Genomic DNA, 24,564 nt, shown 5'->3' with positions numbered 1-24,564 from the left:
CCAACGCTTCTTCTTCTTCTTCTGCCTCACCATCACCATCCTTCATCGTCGTCATTAGCGTGACATTTTTGTTACGATGAAATAGCAAAGGGGTGTTTATTTACAGTGATATGGCAGTGGGATAAGGTGAAGCCTACTAGCCCCAGGCACCAACGCTTCTTCTTCTTCTTCTGCCTCACCATCACCATCCCTCATCGTCGTCATTAGCGTGACAATATATATATATATATATATATATATATATATATATATATATATATATGCGTGTGTGTGTGACAAAACGGTGTCTAATATTAGCCTGTGTCCCTTTGGGACGATAAATTCTAGTCATTTATGACAAAAGTGGCTCCTTGAGCCTTTTCAGGCGTCTATTGTGCAGTGAAGTGTTCCAAATAAAAATATGAACGATAGTAAGTTGCAAGCCATCATTCAATAGCATTGATTCTGAATGCTTAGTAGGAATAGTTCTTGTTTTAAACGACAAAATATTTTGCAAGTTGAGCCTTTTAGTTCTACCCCAAGTTGCACCGTGCTTGCTGTTTCTAGCAGCGCACTTCCCATCGGCTGCCCAGATGGCTGTGATTGAGCTGAGCGCCATCTCTGTACTATAGCCCTTCTTGCAGCCGTGGGATGAGCTCTCTGGCTGCAGAAGTCTAGGTGGGTATCTCCTATGATCCTCCTGTCATGCTGCTGCTTCATTATTTTTCTAACCATACCCTTGAGGAGATCTATCTACTACAGAAGTTGGCAGCATTCCTTGCGCACCATTGTATTACAGCAGTAGAGTGGTGGCTCTGCTCTTGCGCACTTGCAGCCGCTGGGAAGTGCCCCGCAGTGAATAACAAGAACGAGCAACGCAGAGGTGAACGCATGGACTCAACTGGCAAAATTTTTCGGTCGAGACAAAAATTATTCCCATTCAACTTAGACGAGTAAATGTTATTGAATGATTTCGTGCAAGTTTATATTTTTCGCATATTCTCTAACAAATACCCTTCAGTATATTCTGCGAATTTATGGCTAAGTAAGCCTCAAAACAATGTTTCCTCACATATACACATTTTGTTTGCTTAGATTAGGGTTATTATCTCAGATATATATTTCGAATGTTTGTTGCCTTCTGGACAATTTAGAGAAATAGCTTTAAGTGACTGCTGCGATAACAAATATGGGATACAAAGATAAATTTTCATCTTTTTATATCCTTTTGATGTCTGATAGTTAAAGAAAACTAACAATAATTAGGAACAATTTAAGGCATAAGACAGCGGGGTGTGTTTGACTTCTTGAAAAAAAAAGTGCCAATGAAGAGAATGAAAAACTGACCCCGGCTAGGCTTCATTACAGAAAACAACACTGACTTACTTTCACATACCATATAAATAATCTGTCTCTTTGGAAACTATGTTAAATTCCGCAGGTACACATGATATAAGATAAAAACTAAAAAGCCACCATCACTGCGGAAACTACATGCGCAGAATTGCACCAAAGGCTACAAGTCCTCTCACGTAAACGTGCTGCGTCAGAGAAAGGATATATTTCTTAAAATAAAACCTAATGAATAAAAGGTTGAAGGCGTTATAGTAATACAAAACAAATGCTGTCTGCTGTAGTTTGCCGTGCATATTCGCACGGTGATCCATAAACTTTTTCTCCTTGTCTTCATAAACTATTTGTGCGATTTGCTTTGAAGTAATTTACAAACAAAATGAAAGGAGAGAGAAAAACTGCGATTTTGTTTTTGTAATTGTTTTCGCAACGAAAGGGAGTTATTTATTATCGTGACTTCTGACTTTTGTTTTGTGGTGCCACCACAAACATGTTCAGGTTTCATAAACCTTTACCAAGTAAAAGCGAACTGCACTATTGACAGAAATTGGCACGGCACATTCAAACCGTTTGCTTTAAAACACCTTCTATACAACTCTCTAGGCCTAATAGGCAGGTCATGCCGAATGTACTGATGTGGAGGCAGGTGGCGCTTATGAACTTATTTCGTTGCATTACTACATGTTTTGTAATGTAAGCATGAACTAGACATCGTTATTCATTTACACAAATCCGGCACCCTGATGATAAGTACAATGTGGTAAATAAACGATGGGCCAGTACGTATGCCAAGTAACGAAATTGAGAAGTTTTTCATGATGAAGCCACTCAGATTGTCTTTCGGTTCGTCACTCAACAAAATATTTTCTTTATTTTTATTTCTTGATACAATAATTACCCGAAGAAGACTGGAAGAATATACAAAAGCAAGCTCTCGGTGACTGTACACGAAGCTGACGTTATGTCGATGTATACTGGTTCCCTAGAACAAAACAAAAATGTACAAGTATCATTAGGATACGTCGCAATGCAAATTATTCGTCAGCTATAGAAAAACGTACAACATCCTATGTGCGGACGGGCCATTGCGCAGTGCCTGCATGCGTTATGCCAGCATGAAGAGGCATTTGGCATTTAATGGCTTAATTTTGTGGCCGCATGCTGGCCCACTAAGTAGTCTGCTTTGATAGCTTCAGGTTTATTATTACAGTACGACTGTCGTCGCCAAGTAGTTTCTTGTGGAGTTGCTTTTCATAGATGTTTTTGTACTTTCAGCGCTTTGCGCTTCCTAATCATTGTTAGCCATCCCTAATAAAGGAACAGATGGAGATACATTAACCCAGCTTGGTTAAATATAACTTATAAAGATTGCCCCCATCTCCAATGAATGCCACGTGGACGCAGATGTCTACCGAATGACACTCAACCGACAAGCAAGCCAGAACATCGACGCCTATCCCGCTTAAAGCATTGGCATTGAAATTATTCAGCGGTCCTGAATACCGCTGCTGAAAAATGATTCCCGAGATAAGAGTCCCGTAGGACAATCGCTAGTCAATTGGACACTAGCGATTGATACAAGTGGCACCTATCTCAAGAAACATTCACGTTTACTTACGCTCTCGTCGCTGTGCTTTCACATCAATAGGTTTTTGCACATGTACGACAGCAACGCTGAAGTCAGATGCACAGATGAAGACATGTACTTGGTGCATAAGACGACCGCTTTCAGCACAGTTAATCTCGTGCTCCAAACGTTGGATACGCTGAAGAAGCTACACTTCCTGTTGTAGTCACTACACGCAAGTCATATGTGATCGTCTTCTCTGGCTCCGAAACAGCATCTCGCCATTGCTCTCACAGCAAGTCTATTCACAATGCCCTGAGAATCCTCAGGGCCCCGTTACCGCATGCAATCCAAGCTTTTCTTCATCTCTCGCCATTAGTATTTGCCTAGAAACCGGAAAGCTCATTCCGCAGCGGTATCGTGTGTACGCAGCCACCCACTCTTAATTTGACCACGGTCGCTGCCTTCAAAGTGTGCCAGGCGCGACCACAGTCGAAGCAATCTCACGCACAAGAAACAGGGACCTGGAGGCGGTGCCTCACGCAGGTTGCCAATAGCTTCATTGCAAGACCGGACCGGCGGCAATGGTTGTGTTCAAGCCAGAGTGGACGGACCTGTGTATCAGATCCCCCCCACAGCCACATATAGTGCCTATCCCACACCACAAATGTTCGAAATGCTCACTTGATCATTGCAAACAGATTGCCAATTTATTCCCCATTACACGAAAACCTAAAGCAGCAGGAAGCCGCGACCGAGCACCACACGTAGACACCTGGCCACACTACAGCGTTTCTGCTCTATTCAAGAGCAGGGGAGATTTCACCAGTGCTCAGTTACCCTCCTTATATGGCAGTTAACGCAGGTCTGTTAACGCTACTCAAACAACGAACTCACTGATGACACTGGAAACTGTTCAGCCCTCAACAGGGCTGACAAGGTCACTTACTAGAACGTCACAAGGCAGGGAATTAATTCAGCGCTGGTGGCTTTATTTGAGGGCCCAACCGTTTTCGACGATGTCCTCTATATTATTTAATAAATATTTTCACAATGACGTTTAATAGGAAATGGTTAGAGTGGGTGGATCGTCCGACAAAACTAGGGCACGACGGAAGTCGTATTACCTTTTTTTTTTTCGCGTGGAAGGCCGACAACGCACATTTTATGACGTCATCGTCTGTATGAAACGTACAAGTCCTGCCTTATTAGAGGGGTTGTTGAAGACTTTCGCCGGCGTCACCCAAAGCGAAGAAGCCCCGTTTCTGCTAGCAATGCCTACTTTATCGGAATAAGACGCTCTTTGCCTAAGCGACGGAAATGAAATGTTTTTTATGACCTTCTCCTTCCTACTTAAGCTCAGGAAAACAAGCGAAATTTCTCTACCTCCTGACAAAGAGTCACTATACACTGTCTCTGAAAGGATACCAGTATATGTCGCTACAAAGGAAATGACTTGCACTCAATACTAATGACCGGTTGAAGTCATCTCTGTAAGATTGGACAGACATTAGAACCACCCGCCTTAGGGAGATTATTTATCATACTGTCCCAAAACAACTGTATCGGCTTGTGCCGTGTTTTGGCGAGCCTTAAATAGCGACTTTTATCTGTGTCGCACGTGAGGAAGCTCAGCCAACACCAATCACGATTTGAACAGCTGCCGCCTGTTTAAAAGCTGCGGTTGGAGTACCTATCTGTTGATGAAATGCGTTGCCAGAGATAGTTTACTTGTACTCTCAAGAAACACATCAGGATTTCTTGAGTTTTAAATTACTTTGCCTCTACTTTTACGGATGTGTTCCGGAGAACGAAAGTAAATAATTTGCCTCTTTCCAGTGCTCACCTATTGGGCAGAAACGTGGAGGCTAATGAAAAGGGTTTAAGATAAATTCATGAATACACACCGAAAGATGTAAAGGAATGAGGTAGGTATGACAATCAGACAGCGACAGTATAGGGTGCACCAGGGAAAGAATGTGAGTTACCGATGTCTTGGTAAGATTCAAGGAGCAGAAATAGGCGTGGGCATAAATATATGATGTGAAGGCAAGATGGTCGTTCGGCGGAACAGATATGATTTCAATAGCAGGAATGCCTAGTAAGGACTGTGTAAATCCAGGGGAGGGGGGGAGGAATAATATAAAATTTTCGGGGATATTACGTCCGTGGATACACATGCCAGGCTAATTGGAAGGGCAAGTGACGACGCCATTGGTCTTTAGTGAAGTTAGCTACTCTGATGATGGCGATGTTTCGCGGTTACGTCACTAATCTGGAAGTTACTGTTTAGTAGTTCTCAAAATAGCCGAAACATCTTCATACACATTTGGGATAACATACAATTTTCAGTTTTTAGGCGACATTTGTACAAACAATTTACGTACCTGATCCAGCAACCCAGATATCACTCGCTCTACTTTCCGGAGATTCCACCAACGCCTCCTATTTTGAGACGTACAGCATAGCATTTTTTAGGCGTGTGTAAAAAGTTCACTCTTCACCATAGCAGTTAAAGGTCTGCTCTTCATCTAGGTGTTATACGCAATGCCAGCTACATTGAGAGTATTAAATTTGCTGGTTCTCTAGCTTTCGCTTTAGTGACATAAATCCTTTAACATTTTCGACAAATGGTGTGGTTTTCTTAAGCCTATGCTATGGTATATAGTGTTTGAATAGGGTTTTGAAACCTGCCTTCCACACAACCTTAACGTATACCTAAAACATCGACCACCGATAACTTGACAGTCAGAATCGAGGCACCAAACTCATTCAGTCATGATACTAATATGACATCTGCATGTCATCATTACAAGCAGTATACACCCCAACAACTCTGTCTTGTTGCCTTCTTTTCAAGTTTTTGGTGCAACAGAATAAAAAACAACGGGGACGCAGAAAGAAACGTACAGGACGAGGACAAACTGCACCCATACTTTCTTATTGGTTGAGTTTGTGGGGTTTAACGTCTCAAAGCGACTCGGGCTATGAGAGACAAAAAACGTTATTCTTGATGCAACGGGAGTAAAGGCGGGCACGGCAGGTTGATGAAAGCAAGGTAATGGCACAGTCGTCGCGTATCTAACTGATGCGGGTAACACATAGAAAGACTCACAGTACTGGAAATGAACGTTGAAAGGGCGAATAAGTGAGGTAGTTGGTACATATCTTCAACACCTTGAAAATATGCCTCCCGTTGCATTAAGAAGAACGTTTTGGTGCAGCTCGTCCTCGCTCTGTATGTTTCTTTCTGCGTCCCCGCTGTTTTTTATTCTGCTGCATCAAAAACTTGAAAATATGCACACACTAGCTCAGTTGTCCACCCTTCTTTTCTCGCCTTCGTATCGCAAGCATGGAAGTATGTACATACTATACATAAGTTCTAACCTCATTTAGAACCCTACAAAAGCCCTCCCGCACGCATATCTCTCCAGGTTGGTCATCCCCTTATATTTTGCTGGCCACGTGTAAGCATTAAAATTTGCCACATCCTTTCATTCTCCCTCAGATACATTCAACTAGAAATTTAATTACCAACCCCGCCGGCTAAAGATCGTTCTCCCTCCTTTCCGGAAGTTCCACTGATTCCACCTAGGTACAGAAAGTGTGAACATGATTAGCCATGGCTTTACAGGAATTTAATATTCAGAGTTGGAGATTGCTTAAAAGAAATCCTGAAGCTGAACGATAATTTTGAATTCTTTGCTTATATTTAACATTTGTGAGCATTGAAATTTTTTCAGAGTTTTATACATTTTCCTAACGCTCTTCACAATCTCCAAGATGTTTTCGGTGCTAATTTCGAAAAGTAAATTCAACGTAAAATTTGCATACCTACACCGCCGCCCAAAGATCGCTCTGCTCCCACTCCTGAAATTCCACTGATTCCTCCTGGATGCAGAAAGCATAAACTTTGTTAGCCACGCATGTGCAAGACGCGATTGCGTTACATACATCATGAACTGGAACCATCACTTTGAACAATTTATTTGACTTTAGCACGCATCAAAACTGAAAAAAATTTTTGACGTTTTCTACATTTGCTGTAATTGCATTCCTCTGTACAAGGTGCTCTGTTTGTTAATGTTTAAAGGTAAGTACAGCGCTGAATTCACTCACCAACACCGCCGCCCAAAGATCGCTCTGCTCCCGCTCCTGAAATTCCACTGGTTCCTCCTGGATGCAGAAAGCGTAAACTTTGTTAGCCACGCATGTGCAAGACGCGATTGAGTTACATACATCATGAAGTGGAACCATCATTTTGAACAATCAATTTGACTTCAGCACGCATGAGAACAAGAAACAATTTTTGACGTTTGATACATTTTCTGTAATTACATTCCTCTCTACAAGATGCTCTGTTTGTTAATGTTTAAAGCTAAGTACAACGCTGAATTTACTTACCAACAGCGCCGCCCAAAGATCGCTCTGCTCCCACTCCTGAAATTCCACTGATTCCTCCTGGATGCAGAAAGCATAAACTTTGTTAGCCACGCATGTGCAAGACGCGATTGCGTTACATACATCATGAACTGGAACCATAATTTTGAACAATTTATTTTACTTCAGCACGCATCAAAACTGAAACAATTTTGACGTTTTATACATTTGCTGCAACTCCATTCCTCTCACAAGACGCTCTGTTTGTTAATGTTTAGAGCTAAGTACAACGCTGAATTTACTTACCAACAGCGCCGCCTAAAGATCGCTCTGCTCCCACTCCTGAAATTCCACTGGTTCCTCCTGGATGCAGAAAGCATAAACTTTGTTAGCCACGCATGTGCAAGACGCGATTGCGTTACATACATCATGAACTGGAACCATAATTTTGAACAATTTATTTTACTTCAGCACGCATCAAAACTGAAACAATTTTGACGTTTTATACATTTGCTGCAACTCCATTCCTCTCACAAGACGCTCTGTTTGTTAATGTTTAGAGCTAAGTACAACGCTGAATTTACTTACCAACAGCGCCGCCTAAAGATCGCTCTGCTCCCACTCCTGAAATTCCACTGGTTCCTCCTGGATGCAGAAAGCATAAACTTTGTTAGCCACGCATGTGCAAGACGCGATTGCGTTACATACATCATGAACTGGAACCATAATTTTGAACAATTTATTTTACTTCAGCACGCATCAAAACTGAAACAATTTTGACGTTTTATACATTTGCTGCAACTCCATTCCTCTCACAAGACGCTCTGTTTGTTAATGTTTAGAGCTAAGTACAACGCTGAATTTACTTACCAACAGCGCCGCCTAAAGATCGCTCTGCTCCCACTCCTGAAATTCCACTGGTTCCTCCTGGATGCAGAAAGCATAAACTTTGTTAGCCACGCATGTGCAAGACGCGATTGCGTTACATACATCATGAACTGGAACCATAATTTTGAACAATTTATTTTACTTCAGCACGCATCAAAACTGAAACAATTTTGACGTTTTATACATTTGCAAGCAACTCCATTCCTCTCACAAGACGCTCTGTTTGTTAATGTTTAGAGCTAAGTACAACGCTGAATTTACTTACCAACAGCGCCGCCTAAAGATCGCTCTGCTCCCACTCCTGAAATTCCACTGGTTCCTCCTGGATGCAGAAAGCGTAAACTTTGTTAGCCACGCATGTGCAAGACGCGATTGCGTTACATACATCATGAACTGGAACCATAATTTTGAACAATTTATTTTACTTCAGCACGCATCAAAACTGAAACAATTTTGACGTTTTATACATTTGCTGCAACTCCATTCCTCTCACAAGACGCTCTGTTTGTTAATGTTTAGAGCTAAGTACAACGCTGAATTTACTTACCAACAGCGCCGCCTAAAGATCGCTCTGCTCCCACTCCTGAAATTCCACTGGTTCCTCCTGGATGCAGAAAGCATAAACTTTGTTAGCCACGCATGTGCAAGACGCGATTGCGTTACATACATCATGAACTGGAACCATAATTTTGAACAATTTATTTTACTTCAGCACGCATCAAAACTGAAACAATTTTGACGTTTTATACATTTGCTGCAACTCCATTCCTCTCACAAGACGCTCTGTTTGTTAATGTTTAGAGCTAAGTACAACGCTGAATTTACTTACCAACAGCGCCGCCTAAAGATCGCTCTGCTCCCGCTCCTGAAATTCCACTGATTCCTCCTGGATGCAGAAAGCATAAACTTTGTTAGCCACGCATGTGCAAGACGCGATTGAGTTACATACATCATGAAGTGGAACCATCATTTTGAACAATCGTTTTGACTTCAGCACGCATGAGAACTGAAACAATTTTAGGCATTTTCTACAGTTGCTATAATTTCATTCCTCTATACAAGATGCTCTGTTCGTTAATGTTTAAAGCCATGTACAACACTGAATTTACTTACCAACAGCGCCGCCCAAAGATCGCTCTGCTCCCATTCCTGAAATTCCACTGATTCCTCCTGGATGCAGAAAGCGTAAACTTTGTTAGCCACGCATGTGCAAAATGTGATTGAGTTACATACATCATGAAGTGGAACCATCATTTTGAACAATCAATTTGACTTCAGCACGCATGAGAACAAGAAACAATTTTTGACGTTTGATACATTTTCTGTAATTACATTCCTCTCTACAAGATGCTCTGTTTGTTAATGTTTAAAGCTAAGTACAACGCTGAATTTACTTACCAACAGCGCCGCCCAAAGATCGCTCTGCTCCCACTCCTGAAATTCCACTGATTCCTCCTGGATGCAGAAAGCATAAACTTTGTTAGCCACGCATGTGCAAGACGCGATTGAGTTACATACATCATGAAGTGGAACCATCATTTTGAACAATCAATTTGACTTCAGCACGCATGAGAACAAGAAACAATTTTTGACGTTTGATACATTTTCTGTAATTACATTCCTCTCTACAAGATGCTCTGTTTGTTAATGTTTAAAGCCATGTACAACACTGAATTTACTTACCAACAGCGCCGCCCAAAGATCGCTCTGCTCCCATTCCTGAAATTCCACTGATTCCTCCTGGATGCAGAAAGCGTAAACTTTGTTAGCCACGCATGTGCAAGACGCGATTGAGTTACATACATCATGAAGTGGAACCATCATTTTGAACAATCAATTTGACTTCAGCACGCATGAGAACAAGAAACAATTTTGACGTTTTATACATTTGCTGCAACTCCATTCCTCTCACAAGACGCTCTGTTTGTTAATGTTTAGAGCTAAGTACAACGCTGAATTTACTTACCAACAGCGCCGCCTAAAGATCGCTCTGCTCCCGCTCCTGAAATTCCACTGATTCCTCCTGGATGCAGAAAGCGTAAACTTTGTTAGCCATGCATGTGCAAGACGTGATTCAGTTACACACACCATGAAGTGGAACCATCATTTTGAACAATCGTTTTGACTTCAGCACGCATGAGACCTGAAACAATTTTAGGCATTTTCTACAGTTGCTATAATTTCATTCCTCTATACAAGATGCTCTGTTCGTTAATGTTTAAAGCCATGTACAACACTGAATTTACTTACCAACAGCGCCGCCCAAAGATCGCTCTGCTCCCGCTCCTGAAATTCCACTGATTCCTCCTGGATGCAGAAAGCGTAAACTTTGTTAGCCACGCATGTGCAAAATGTGATTGAGTTACATACATCATGAAGTGGAACCATCATTTTGAACAATCAATTTGACTTCAGCACGCATGAAAACTGAAACAATTTTCGGCGTTTTCTACATTTGCTTTATTTCATTGCTGTATACAAGATGCTCTATTTGTTAATAATTAAAGCTACGTTCAACGCTGAATTTACTTACCAACAGCGCCGCCTAAAGATCGCTCTGCTCCCGCTCCTGAAATTCCACTGATTCCTCCTGGATGCAGAAAGCGTAAACTTTGTTAGCCACGCATATGCAAGACGTGATTGAGTTACATACATCATGAAGTGGAACCATCATTTTGAACAATTTATTTGACTTTAGCATGCATCAAAATTGAAACAATTTTTGACGTTTTATACATTTGCTGTAATTTCATTCCTCTCTACAAGATGCTATGTTTGTTAATGTTTAGAGCTACGTTCAACGCTGAATTTACTTACCAACAGCGCCGCCTAAAGATCGCTCTGCTCCCGCTCCTGAAATTCCACTGATTCCTCCTGGATGCAGAAAGCGTAAACTTTGTCAGCCACGCATATGCAAGACGTGATTGAGTTACATACATCATGAATTGAACCATCTATTTGAACAATTTATTTGACTTTAGCATGCATCAAAACTGAAACAATTTTTGACGTTTTATACATTTGCTGTAATTTCATTCCTCTCTACAAGATGCTATGTTTGTTAACGTTTACAGCTAAGTACTACGCTGATTTTACTTACCAACAGCGCCGCCCAAAGATCGCTCTGCTCCCATTCCTGAAATTCCACCGACTCCTCCTGGATGCAGAAAGCGTAAACTTTGTTAGCCACGCATATGCAAGACATGATTGAGTTACATACATCATGAAGTGGAACCATCATTTTGAACAATTTATTTGACTTTAGCATGCAACAAAACTGAAACAATTTTTGACGTTTTATACATTTGCTGTAATTTCATTCCTCTCTACAAGATGCTATGTTTGTTAATGTTTAGAGCTAAGTACAACGCTGAATTTACTTACCAACAGCGCCGCCCAAAGATCGCTCTGCTCCCGCTCCTGAAATTCCACTGATTCCTCCTGGATGCAGGAAGCGTAAACTTTGTTAGCCACGCATGTGCAAGACGTGATTGAGTTACATACATTATGAAGTGGAACCATCATTTTGAACAATTTATTTCACTTCAGCACGTATCAAAACTGAAACAATTTTGACGTTTTATACTTTTGCTGCAACTCCATTCCTCTCACAAGACGCTCTGTTTGTTAATGTTTAAAGCTAAATACAACGCTGAATTTACTTACCAACAGTGCCGCCCAAAGATCGCTCTGCTCCCGCTCCTGAAATTCCACTGATTCCTCCTGGATGCAGGAAGCGTAAACTTTGTTAGCCACGCATGTGCAAGACGTGATTGAGTTACATACATTATGAAGTGGAACCATCATTTTGAACAATTTATTTCACTTCAGCACGCATCAAATCTGAAACAATTTTGGCGTTTTATACTTTTGCTGCAACTCCATTCCTCTCACAAGACGCTCTGTTTGTTAATGTTTAAAGCTAAATACAACGCTGAATTTACTTACCAACAGCGCCGCCCAAAGATCGCTCTGCTCCCGCTCCAGAAATTCCACTGATTCCTCCTGGATGCAGAAAGCGTAAACTTTGTTAGCCACGCATGTGCAAGACGTGATTGAGTTACATACATTATGAAGTGGAACCATCATTTTGAACAATTTATTTCACTTCAGCACGCATCAAAACTAAAACAATTTTGGCGTTTTATACTTTTGCTGCAACTCCATTCCTCTCACAAGACGCTCTGTTTGTTAATGTTTAAAGCTAAATACAACGCTGAATTTACTTACCAACAGCGCCGCCCAAAGATCGCTCTGCTCCCATTCCTGAAATTCCACCGACTCCTCCTGGATGCAGAAAGCGTAAACTTTGTTAGCCACGCATGTGCAAGACGTGATTCAGTTACACACACCATGAAGTCGAACCTTCATTTTGAACAATTTATTTGACTTTAGCATGCATCAAAACTGAAACAATTTTTGACGTTTTATACATTTGCTGTAATTTCATTCCTCTCTACAAGATGCTATGTTTGTTAATGTTTAGAGCTACGCTCAACGCTGAATTTACTTACCAACAGCGCCGCCTAAAGATCGCTCTGCTCCCGCTCCTGAAATTCCACTGATTCCTCCTGGATGCAGAAAGCGTAAACTTTGTCAGCCACGCATATGCAAGACGTGATTGAGTTACATACATCATGAAGTGGAACCATCATTTTGAACAATTTATTTGACTTTAGCATGCATCAAAACTGAAACAATTTTTGACGTTTTATACATTTGCTGTAATTTCATTCCTCTCTACAAGATGCTATATTTGTTAATGTTTAGAGCTAAGTACAACGCTGAATTTACTTACCAACAGCGCCGCCCAAAGATCGCTCTGCTCCCATTCCTGTAATTCCACCGACTCCTCCTGGATGCAGAAAGCGTAAGCTTTGTTAGCCACGCATGTGCAAGACGTGATTCAGTTACACACACCATGAAGTGGAACCTTCATTTTGAACAATCATTTTGACTTCAGCACGCATGAGAACTGAAACAATTTTCGGCGTTTTCTACATTTGCTTTATTTCATTGCTGTATACAAGATGCTCTATTTGTTAATATTTAAAGCTACGTTCAACGCTGAATTTACTTACCAACAGCGCCGCCTAAAGATCGCTCTGCTCCCGCTCCTGAAATTCCACTGATTCCTCCTGGATGCAGAAATCGTAAACTTTGTTAGCCACGCATATGCAAGACGTGATTGAGTTACATACATCATGATGTGGTACCATCATTTTGAACAATTTATTTGACTTTAGCATGCATCAAAACTGAAACAATTTTTGACGTTTTATACATTTGCTGTAATTTCATTCCTCTCTACAAGATGCTATGTTTGTTAATGTTTAGAGCTACGCTCAACGCTGAATTTACTTACCAACAGCGCCGCCTAAAGATCGCTCTGCTCCCGCTCCTGAAATTCCACTGATTCCTCCTGGATGCAGAAAGCGTAAACTTTGTCAGCCACGCATATGCAAGACGTTATTGAGTTACATACATCATGAAGTGGAACCATCATTTTGAACAATTTATTTGACTTTAGCATGCATCAAAACTGAAACAATTTTTGACGTTTTATACATTTGCTGTAATTTCATTCCTCTCTACAAGATGCTATGTTTGTTAATGTTTAAAGCTATGTACAACACTGAATTTACTTACCAACAGCGCCGCCCAAAGATCGCTCTGCTCCCGCTCCTGAAATTCCACTGATTCCTCCTGGATGCAGAAAGCGTAAACTTTGTTAGCCACGCATGTGCAAAATGTGATTGAGTTACATACATCATGAAGTGGAACCATCATTTTGAACAATCAATTTGACTTCAGCACGCATGAAAACTGAAACAATTTTCGGCGTTTTCTACATTTGCTTTATTTCATTGCTGAATACAAGATGCTCTATTTGTTAATATTTAAAGTTACGTTCAACGCTGAATTTACTTACCAACAGCGGCGCCTAAAGATCGCTCTGCTCCCGCTCCTGAAATTCCACTGATTCCTCCTGGATGCAGAAAGCGTAAACTTTGTTAGCCACGCATATGGAAGACGTGATTGAGTTACATACATCATGAAGTGGAACCATCATTTTGAACAATTTATTAGACTTTAGCATGCATCAAAACTGAAACAATTTTTGACGTTTTATACATTTGCTGTAATTTCATTCCTCTCTACAAGATGCTATGTTTGTTAATGTTCAGAGCTAAGTACAACGCTGAATTTACTTACCAACAGCGCCGCCCAAAGATCGCTCTGCTCCCGCTCCTGAAATTCCACTGATTCCTCCTGGATGCAGGAAGCGCAAACTTTGTTAGCCACGCATGTGCAAGACGTGATTGAGTTACATACATTATGAAGTGGAACCATCATTTTGAACAATTTATTTCACTTCAGCACGTATCAAAACTGAAACAATTTTGACGTTTTATACTTTTGCTGCAACTGCATTCCTCTCACAAGACGCTCTGTTTGTTAATGTTTAAAGCTAAATACAACGCTGAATTTACTTACCAACAGCGCCGCCCAAAGATCGCTCTGCTCCCGCTCCTGAAATTCCACTGATTCCTCCTGGATGCAGGAAGCGTAAACTTTGTTAGCCACGCATGTGCAAGACGTGATTGAGTTACATACATTATGAAGTGGAACCATCATTTGAACAATTTATTTCACTTCAGCACGCATCAAATCTGAAACAATTTTGGCGTTTTATACTTTTGCTGCAACTTCATTCCTCTCACAAGACGCTCTGTTTGTTAATGTTTAAAGCTAAATACAACGCTGAATTTACTTACCAACAGCGCCGCCCAAAGATCGCTCTGCTTCCGCTCCTGAAATTCCACTGATTCCTCCTGTATGCCGAAAGCATAAACTTTGTTAGCCACGCATGTGTAATACGCGATTGAGTTACATACATCATGAAGTGGAACCATCATTTTGAACAGTTTATTTGACTCTAGCACGCATCAAAACTGAAACAATTTTTGACGTTTTATACATTTGCTGTAATTTCATTCCTCTCTACAAGATGCTCTGTTTGTTAATGTTTAGAGCTAAGTACAACGCTGAATTTACTTACCAACAGCGCCGCCCAAAGATCGCTCTGCTCCCATTCCTGAAATTCCACCGACTCCTCCTGGATGCAGAAAGCGTAAACTTTGTTAGCCACGCATGTGCAAGACGCGATTCAGTTACACACACCATGAAGTGGAACCTTCATTTTGAACAATCGTTTTGACTTCAGCACGCATGAGAACTGAAACAATTTTCGGCGTTTTCTACATTTGCTTTATTTCATTGCTGTATACAAGATGCTCTATTTGTTAATATTTAAAGCTACGTTCAACGCTGAATTTACTTACCAACAGCGCCGCCTAAAGATCGCTCTGCTCCCGCTCCTGAAATTCCACTGATTCCTCCTGGATGCAGAAATCGTAAACTTTGTTAGCCACGCATATCCAAGACGTGATTGAGTTACATACATTATGAAGTGGAACCATCATTTTGAACAATTTATTTCACTTCAGCACGCATCAAAACTAAAACAATTTTGGCGTTTTATACTTTTGCTGCAACTCCATTCCTCTCACAAGACGCTCTGTTTGTTAATGTTTAAAGCTAAATACAACGCTGAATTTACTTACCAACAGCGCCGCCCAAAGATCGCTCTGCTCCCATTCCTGAAATTCCACCGACTCCTCCTGGATGCAGAAAGCGTAAACTTTGTTAGCCACGCATGTGCAAGACGTGATTCAGTTACACACACCATGAAGTCGAACCTTCATTTTGAACAATTTATTTGACTTTAGCATGCATCAAAACTGAAACAATTTTTGACGTTTTATACATTTGCTGTAATTTCATTCCTCTCTACAAGATGCTATGTTTGTTAATGTTTAGAGCTACGCTCAACGCTGAATTTACTTACCAACAGCGCCGCCTAAAGATCGCTCTGCTCCCGCTCCTGAAATTCCACTGATTCCTCCTGGATGCAGAAAGCGTAAACTTTGTCAGCCACGCATATGCAAGACGTGATTGAGTTACATACATCATGAAGTGGAACCATCATTTTGAACAATTTATTTGACTTTAGCATGCATCAAAACTGAAACAATTTTTGACGTTTTATACATTTGCTGTAATTTCATTCCTCTCTACAAGATGCTATATTTGTTAATGTTTAGAGCTAAGTACAACGCTGAATTTACTTACCAACAGCGCCGCCCAAAGATCGCTCTTCTCCCATTCCTGTAATTCCACCGACTCCTCCTGGATGCAGAAAGCGTAAGCTTTGTTAGCCACGCATGTGCAAGACGTGATTCAGTTACACACACCATGAAGTGGAACCTTCATTTTGAACAATCATTTTGACTTCAGCACGCATGAGAACTGAAACAATTTTCGGCGTTTTCTACATTTGCTTTATTTCATTGCTGTATACAAGATGCTCTATTTGTTAATATTTAAAGCTACGTTCAACGCTGAATTTACTTACCAACAGCGCCGCCTAAAGATCGCTCTGCTCCCGCTCCTGAAATTCCACTGATTCCTCCTGGATGCAGAAATCGTAAACTTTGTTAGCCACGCATATGCAAGACGTGATTGAGTTACATACATCATGATGTGGTACCATCATTTTGAACAATTTATTTGACTTTAGCATGCATCAAAACTGAAACAATTTTTGACGTTTTATACATTTGCTGTAATTTCATTCCTCTCTACAAGATGCTATGTTTGTTAATGTTTAGAGCTACGCTCAACGCTGAATTTACTTACCAACAGCGCCGCCTAAAGATCGCTCTGCTCCCGCTCCTGAAATTCCACTGATTCCTCCTGGATGCAGAAAGCGTAAACTTTGTCAGCCACGCATATGCAAGACGTTATTGAGTTACATACATCATGAAGTGGAACCATCATTTTGAACAATTTATTTGACTTTAGCATGCATCAAAACTGAAACAATTTTTGACGTTTTATACATTTGCTGTAATTTCATTCCTCTCTACAAGATGCTATGTTTGTTAATGTTTAAAGCTATGTACAACACTGAATTTACTTACCAACAGCGCCGCCCAAAGATCGCTCTGCTCCCGCTCCTGAAATTCCACTGATTCCTCCTGGATGCAGAAAGCGTAAACTTTGTTAGCCACGCATGTGCAAAATGTGATTGAGTTACATACATCATGAAGTGGAACCATCATTTTGAACAATCAATTTGACTTCAGCACGCATGAAAACTGAAACAATTTTCGGCGTTTTCTACATTTGCTTTATTTCATTGCTGAATACAAGATGCTCTATTTGTTAATATTTAAAGTTACGTTCAACGCTGAATTTACTTACCAACAGCGGCGCCTAAAGATCGCTCTGCTCCCGCTCCTGAAATTCCACTGATTCCTCCTGGATGCAGAAAGCGTAAACTTTGTTAGCCACGCATATGGAAGACGTGATTGAGTTACATACATCATGAAGTGGAACCATCATTTTGAACAATTTATTAGACTTTAGCATGCATCAAAACTGAAACAATTTTTGACGTTTTATACATTTGCTGTAATTTCATTCCTCTCTACAAGATGCTATGTTTGTTAATGTTCAGAGCTAAGTACAACGCTGAATTTACTTACCAACAGCGCCGCCCAAAGATCGCTCTGCTCCTGCTCCTGAAATTCCACTGATTCCTCCTGGATGCAGGAAGCGCAAACTTTGTTAGCCACGCATGTGCAAGACGTGATTGAGTTACATACATTATGAAGTGGAACCATCATTTTGAACAATTTATTTCACTTCAGCACGTATCAAAACTGAAACAATTTTGACGTTTTATACTTTTGCTGCAACTGCATTCCTCTCACAAGACGCTCTGTTTGTTAATGTTTAAAGCTAAATACAACGCTGAATTTACTTACCAACAGCGCCGCCCAAAGATCGCTCTGCTCCCGCTCCTGAAATTCCACTGATTCCTCCTGGATGCAGGAAGCGTAAACTTTGTTAGCCACGCATGTGCAAGACGTGATTGAGTTACATACATTATGAAGTGGAACCATCATTTGAACAATTTATTTCACTTCAGCACGCATCAAATCTGAAACAATTTTGGCGTTTTATACTTTTGCTGCAACTTCATTCCTCTCACAAGACGCTCTGTTTGTTAATGTTTAAAGCTAAATACAACGCTGAATTTACTTACCAACAGCGCCGCCCAAAGATCGCTCTGCTTCCGCTCCTGAAATTCCACTGATTCCTCCTGTATGCCGAAAGCATAAACTTTGTTAGCCACGCATGTGTAATACGCGATTGAGTTACATACATCATGAAGTGGAACCATCATTTTGAACAGTTTATTTGACTCTAGCACGCATCAAAACTGAAACAATTTTTGACGTTTTATACATTTGCTGTAATTTCATTCCTCTCTACAAGATGCTCTGTTTGTTAATGTTTAGAGCTAAGTACAACGCTGAATTTACTTACCAACAGCGCCGCCCAAAGATCGCTCTGCTCCCATTCCTGAAATTCCACCGACTCCTCCTGGATGCAGAAAGCGTAAACTTTGTTAGCCACGCATGTGCAAGACGCGATTCAGTTACACACACCATGAAGTGGAACCTTCATTTTGAACAATCGTTTTGACTTCAGCACGCATGAGAACTGAAACAATTTTCGGCGTTTTCTACATTTGCTTTATTTCATTGCTGTATACAAGATGCTCTATTTGTTAATATTTAAAGCTACGTTCAACGCTGAATTTACTTACCAACAGCGCCGCCTAAAGATCGCTCTGCTCCCGCTCCTGAAATTCCACTGATTCCTCCTGGATGCAGAAATCGTAAACTTTGTTAGCCACGCATATCCAAGACGTGATTGAGTTACATACATCATGAAGTGGTACCATCATTTTGAACAATTTATTTGACTTTAGCATGCATCAAAACTGAAAAAATTTTTGACGTTTTATACATTTGCTGTAATTTCATTCCTCTCTACAAGATGCTATGTTTGTTAATGTTTAGAGTTACGCTCAACGCTGAATTTACTTACCAACAGCGCCGCCTAAAGATCGCTCTGCTCCCGCTCCTGAAATTCCACTGATTCCTCCTGGATGCAGAAAGCGTAAACTTTGTCAGCCACGCATATGCAAGACGTGATTGAGTTACATACATCATGAAGTGGAGCCATCATTTTGAACAATTTATTTGACTTTAGCATGCATCAAAACTGAAACAATTTTTGACGTTTTATACATGTGCTGTAATTTCATTCCTCTCTACAAGATGCTATGTTTGTTAATGTTTAGAGCTAAGTACAACGCTGAATTTACTTACCAACAGCGCCGCCCAAAGATCGCTCTGCTCCCATTCCTGAAATTCCACCGACTCCTCCTGGATGCAGAAAGCGTAAACTTTGTTAGCCACGCATGTGCTAGACGTGATTCAGTTACACACACCATGAAGTGGAACCATCATTTTGAACAATCGTTTTGACTTCAGCACGCATGAGAACTGAAACAATTTTAGGCATTTTCTACAGTTGCTATAATTTCATTCCTCTATACAAGATGCTCTGTTCGTTAATGTTTAAAGCTATGTACAACACTGAATTTACTTACCAACAGCGCCGCCCAAAGATCGCTCTGCTCCCGCTCCTGAAATTCCACTGATTCCTCCTGGATGCAGAAAGCGTAAACTTTGTCAGCCACGCATATGCAAGACGTGAGTTACATACATCATGAAGTGGAGCCATCATTTTGAACAATTTATTTGACTTTAGCATGCATCAAAACTGAAACAATTTTTGGCGTTTTATACATGTGCTGTAATTTCATTCCTCTCTACAAGATGCTATGTTTGTTAATGTTTAGAGCTAAGTACAACGCTGAATTTACTTACCAACAGCGCCGCCCAAAGATCGCTCTGCTCCCATTCCTGAAATTCCACCGACTCCTCCTGGATGCAGAAAGCGTAAACTTTGTTAGCCACGCATGTGCTAGACGTGATTCAGTTACACACACCATGAAGTGGAACCATCATTTTGAACAATCGTTTTGACTTCAGCACGCATGAGAACTGAAACAATTTTAGGCATTTTCTACAGTTGCTATAATTTCATTCCTCTATACAAGATGCTCTGTTCGTTAATGTTTAAAGCTATGTACAACACTGAATTTACTTACCAACAGCGCCGCCCAAAGATCGCTCTGCTCCCGCTCCTGAAATTCCACTGATTCCTCCTGGATGCAGAAAGCGTAAACTTTGTTAGCCACGCATGTGCAAAATGTGATTGAGTTACATACATCATGAAGTGGAACCATCATTTTGAACAATCAATTTGACTTCAGCACGCATGAGAACTGAAACAATTTTCGGCGTTTTCTACATTTGCTTTATTTCATTGCTGTATACAAGATGCTCTATTTGTTAATATTTAAAGCTATGTTCAACGCTGAATTTACTTACCAACAGCGCCGCCTAAAGATCGCTCTGCTCCCGCTCCTGAAATTCCACTGATTCCTCCTGGATGCAGAAAGCGTAAACTTTGTTAGCCACGCATATGCAAGACCTGATTGAGTTACATACATCGTGAAGTGGAACCATCATTTTGAACAATTTATTTGATTTTAGCATGCATCAAAACTGAAACAATTTTTGACGTTTTATACATTTGCTGTAATTTCATACCTCTCTACAAGATGCTATGTTTGTTAATGTTTAGAGCTAAGTACAACGCTGAATTTACTTACCAACAGCGCCGCCCAAAGATCGCTCTGCTCCCGCTCCTGAAATTCCACTGATTCCTCCTGGATGCAGAAAGCGTAAACTTTGTCAGCCACGCATATGCAAGACGTGATTGAGTTACATACATCATGAAGTGGAGCCATCATTTTGAACAATTTATTTGACTTTAGCATGCATCAAAACTGAAACAATTTTTGACGTTTTATACATGTGCTGTAATTTCATTCCTCTCTACAAGATGCTATGTTTGTTAATGTTTAGAGCTAAGTACAACGCTGAATTTACTTACCAACAGCGCCGCCCAAAGATCGCTCTGCTCCCATTCCTGAAATTCCACCGACTCCTCCTGGATGCAGAAAGCGTAAACTTTGTTAGCCACGCATGTGCTAGACGTGATTCAGTTACACACACCATGAAGTGGAACCATCATTTTGAACAATCGTTTTGACTTCAGCACGCATGAGAACTGAAACAATTTTAGGCATTTTCTACAGTTGCTATAATTTCATTCCTCTATACAAGATGCTCTGTTCGTTAATGTTTAAAGCTATGTACAACACTGAATTTACTTACCAACAGCGCCGCCCAAAGATCGCTCTGCTCCCGCTCCTGAAATTCCACTGATTCCTCCTGGATGCAGAAAGCGTAAACTTTGTCAGCCACGCATATGCAAGACGTGAGTTACATACATCATGAAGTGGAGCCATCATTTTGAACAATTTATTTGACTTTAGCATGCATCAAAACTGAAACAATTTTTGGCGTTTTATACATGTGCTGTAATTTCATTCCTCTCTACAAGATGCTATGTTTGTTAATGTTTAGAGCTAAGTACAACGCTGAATTTACTTACCAACAGCGCCGCCCAAAGATCGCTCTGCTCCCATTCCTGAAATTCCACCGACTCCTCCTGGATGCAGAAAGCGTAAACTTTGTTAGCCACGCATGTGCTAGACGTGATTCAGTTACACACACCATGAAGTGGAACCATCATTTTGAACAATCGTTTTGACTTCAGCACGCATGAGAACTGAAACAATTTTAGGCATTTTCTACAGTTGCTATAATTTCATTCCTCTATACAAGATGCTCTGTTCGTTAATGTTTAAAGCTATGTACAACACTGAATTTACTTACCAACAGCGCCGCCCAAAGATCGCTCTGCTCCCGCTCCTGAAATTCCACTGATTCCTCCTGGATGCAGAAAGCGTAAACTTTGTTAGCCACGCATGTGCAAAATGTGATTGAGTTACATACATCATGAAGTGGAACCATCATTTTGAACAATCAATTTGACTTCAGCACGCATGAGAACTGAAACAATTTTCGGCGTTTTCTACATTTGCTTTATTTCATTGCTGTATACAAGATGCTCTATTTGTTAATATTTAAAGCTATGTTCAACGCTGAATTTACTTACCAACAGCGCCGCCTAAAGATCGCTCTGCTCCCGCTCCTGAAATTCCACTGATTCCTCCTGGATGCAGAAAGCGTAAACTTTGTTAGCCACGCATATGCAAGACCTGATTGAGTTACATACATCGTGAAGTGGAACCATCATTTTGAACAATTTATTTGATTTTAGCATGCATCAAAACTGAAACAATTTTTGACGTTTTATACATTTGCTGTAATTTCATACCTCTCTACAAGATGCTATGTTTGTTAATGTTTAGAGCTAAGTACAACGCTGAATTTACTTACCAACAGCGCCGCCCAAAGATCGCTCTGCTCCCGCTCCTGAAATTCCACTGATTCCTCCTGGATGCCGAAAGCATAAACTTTGTTAGCCACGCATGTGTAATACGCGATTGAGTTACATACATCATGAAGTGGGACCATCATTTTGAACAATTTATTTGACTCTAGCACGCATGAAAACTGAAACAATTTTTGACGTGTTATACATTTGGTGTAATTTCATTCCTCTCTACAAGATGCTCTGTTTGTTAATGTTTAGAGCTAAGTACAACGCTGAATTTACTTACCAACAGCGCCGCCTAAAGATCGCTCTGCTCCCGCTCCTGAAATTCCACTGATTCCTCCTGGATGCAGAAAGCGTAAACTTTGTCAGCCACGCATGTGCAAGACGTGATTGAGTTACATACATTATGAAGTGGAACCATCATTTTGAACAATTTATTTCACTTCAGCACGTATCAAAACTGAAACAATTTTGACGTTTTATACTTTTGCTGCAACTCCATTCCTCTCACAAGACGCTCTGTTTGTTAATGTTTAAAGCTAAATACAACGCTGAATTTACTTACCAACAGCGCCGCCCAAAGATCGCTCTGCTCCCGCTCCTGAAATTCCACTGATTCCTCCTGGATGCAGGAAGCGTAAACTTTGTTAGCCACGCATGTGCAAGACGTGATTGAGTTACATACATTATGAAGTGGAACCATCATTTTGAACAATTTATTTCACTTCAGCACGCATCAAATCTGAAACAATTTTGGCGTTTTATACTTTTGCTGCAACTTCATTCCTCTCACAAGACGCTCTGTTTGTTAATGTTTAAAGCTAAATACAACGCTGAATTTACTTACCAACAGCGCCGCCCAAAGATCGCTCTGCTTCCGCTCCTGAAATTCCACTGATTCCTCCTGGATGCCGAAAGCATAAACTTTGTTAGCCACGCATGTGTAATACGCGATTGAGTTACATACATCATGAAGTGGAACCATCATTTTGAACAAAATTATTTGACTCTAGCACGCATCAAAACTGAAACAATTTTTGACGTTTTATACATTTGCTGTAATTTCATTCCTCTCTACAAGATGCTCTGTTTGTTAATGTTTAGAGCTAAGTACAACGCTGAATTTACTTACCAACAGCGCCGCCTAAAGATCGCTCTGCTCCCGCTCCTGAAATTCCACTGATTCCTCCTGGATGCAGAAAGCGTAAACTTTGTCAGCCACGCATATGCAAGAAGTGATTGAGTTACATACATCATGAAGTGGAACCATCATTTTGAACAATTTATTTGACTTTAGCATGCGTCAAAACTGAAACAATTTTTGACGTTTTATACATTTGCTGTAATTTCATTCCTCTCTACAAGATGCTATATTTGTTAATGTTTAGAGCTAAGTACAACGCTGAATTTACTTACCAACAGCGCCGCCCAAAGATCGCTCTGCTCCCATTCCTGAAATTCCACCGACTCCTCCTGGATGCAGAAAGCGTAAACTTTGTTAGCCACGCATGTGCAAGACGTGATTCAGTTACACACACCATGAAGTGGAACCTTCATTTTGAACAATCGTTTTGACTTCAGCACGCATGAGAACTGAAACAATTTTCGGCGTTTTCTACATTTGCTTTATTTCATTGCTGTATACAAGATGCTCTATTTGTTAATATTTAAAGCTACGTTCAACGCTGAATTTACTTACCAACAGCGCCGCCTAAAGATCGCTCTGCTCCCGCTCCTGAAATTCCACTGATTCCTCCTGGATGCAGAAATCGTAAACTTTGTTAGCCACGCATATCCAAGACGTGATTGAGTTACATACATCATGAAGTGGTACCATCATTTTGAACAATTTATTTGACTTTAGCATGCATCAAAACTGAAACAATTTTTGACGTTTTATACATTTGCTGTAATTTCATTCCTCTCTACAAGATGCTATGTTTGTTAATGTTTAGAGTTACGCTCAACGC

The 24,564-nt window shown here is 40.7% G+C and overlaps 1 protein-coding gene across 1 annotated transcript; it reads right to left on the bottom strand.

Moving 5' to 3' along the window:
* Positions 1 to 2,179: 2,179 nt before the first annotated feature.
* On the bottom strand, positions 2,180 to 16,504 carry LOC146196033 (uncharacterized). The gene is made up of 15 exons (XM_084596910.1): positions 16,486 to 16,504; positions 16,364 to 16,420; positions 11,268 to 11,324; positions 9,566 to 9,622; positions 8,715 to 8,771; positions 8,433 to 8,489; positions 8,150 to 8,206; positions 7,868 to 7,924; positions 7,586 to 7,642; positions 7,304 to 7,360; positions 7,019 to 7,075; positions 6,734 to 6,790; positions 6,438 to 6,490; positions 5,287 to 5,344; positions 2,180 to 2,314 (listed from the first exon to the last, which is right to left on the bottom strand). Exons 1-15 carry the CDS (start codon positions 16,502 to 16,504, stop codon positions 2,292 to 2,294), a joined length of 780 nt encoding a protein of 259 aa, XP_084453036.1. The 3' UTR covers positions 2,180 to 2,291.
* Between the last annotated feature and the right edge of the window lie 8,060 nt (positions 16,505 to 24,564).

The sequence above is a fragment of the Amblyomma maculatum genome, chromosome 3, assembly GCF_055883805.1.
Source record: "Amblyomma maculatum isolate TAMU_Amacu chromosome 3, ASM5588380v1, whole genome shotgun sequence".
In the NCBI taxonomy this organism is placed as follows: domain Eukaryota; kingdom Metazoa; phylum Arthropoda; class Arachnida; order Ixodida; family Ixodidae; genus Amblyomma; species Amblyomma maculatum.
This window is presented reverse-complemented; position numbering and strand designations above follow the sequence as displayed.

What these genes read in the sequence shown, in the direction of transcription:
- LOC146196033 (XM_084596910.1), bottom strand. An exon ending in ATCTTTAGGCGGCGCTGTTG is followed by an intron (nt 7,361 to 7,585) that starts GTAAGTAAATTC and finishes TTCTGCATCCAG; the next exon opens with GAGGAATCAGTGGAATTTCA. An exon ending in ATCTTTGGGCGGCGGTGTTG is followed by an intron (nt 6,791 to 7,018) that starts GTGAGTGAATTC and finishes TTCTGCATCCAG; the next exon opens with GAGGAATCAGTGGAATTTCA.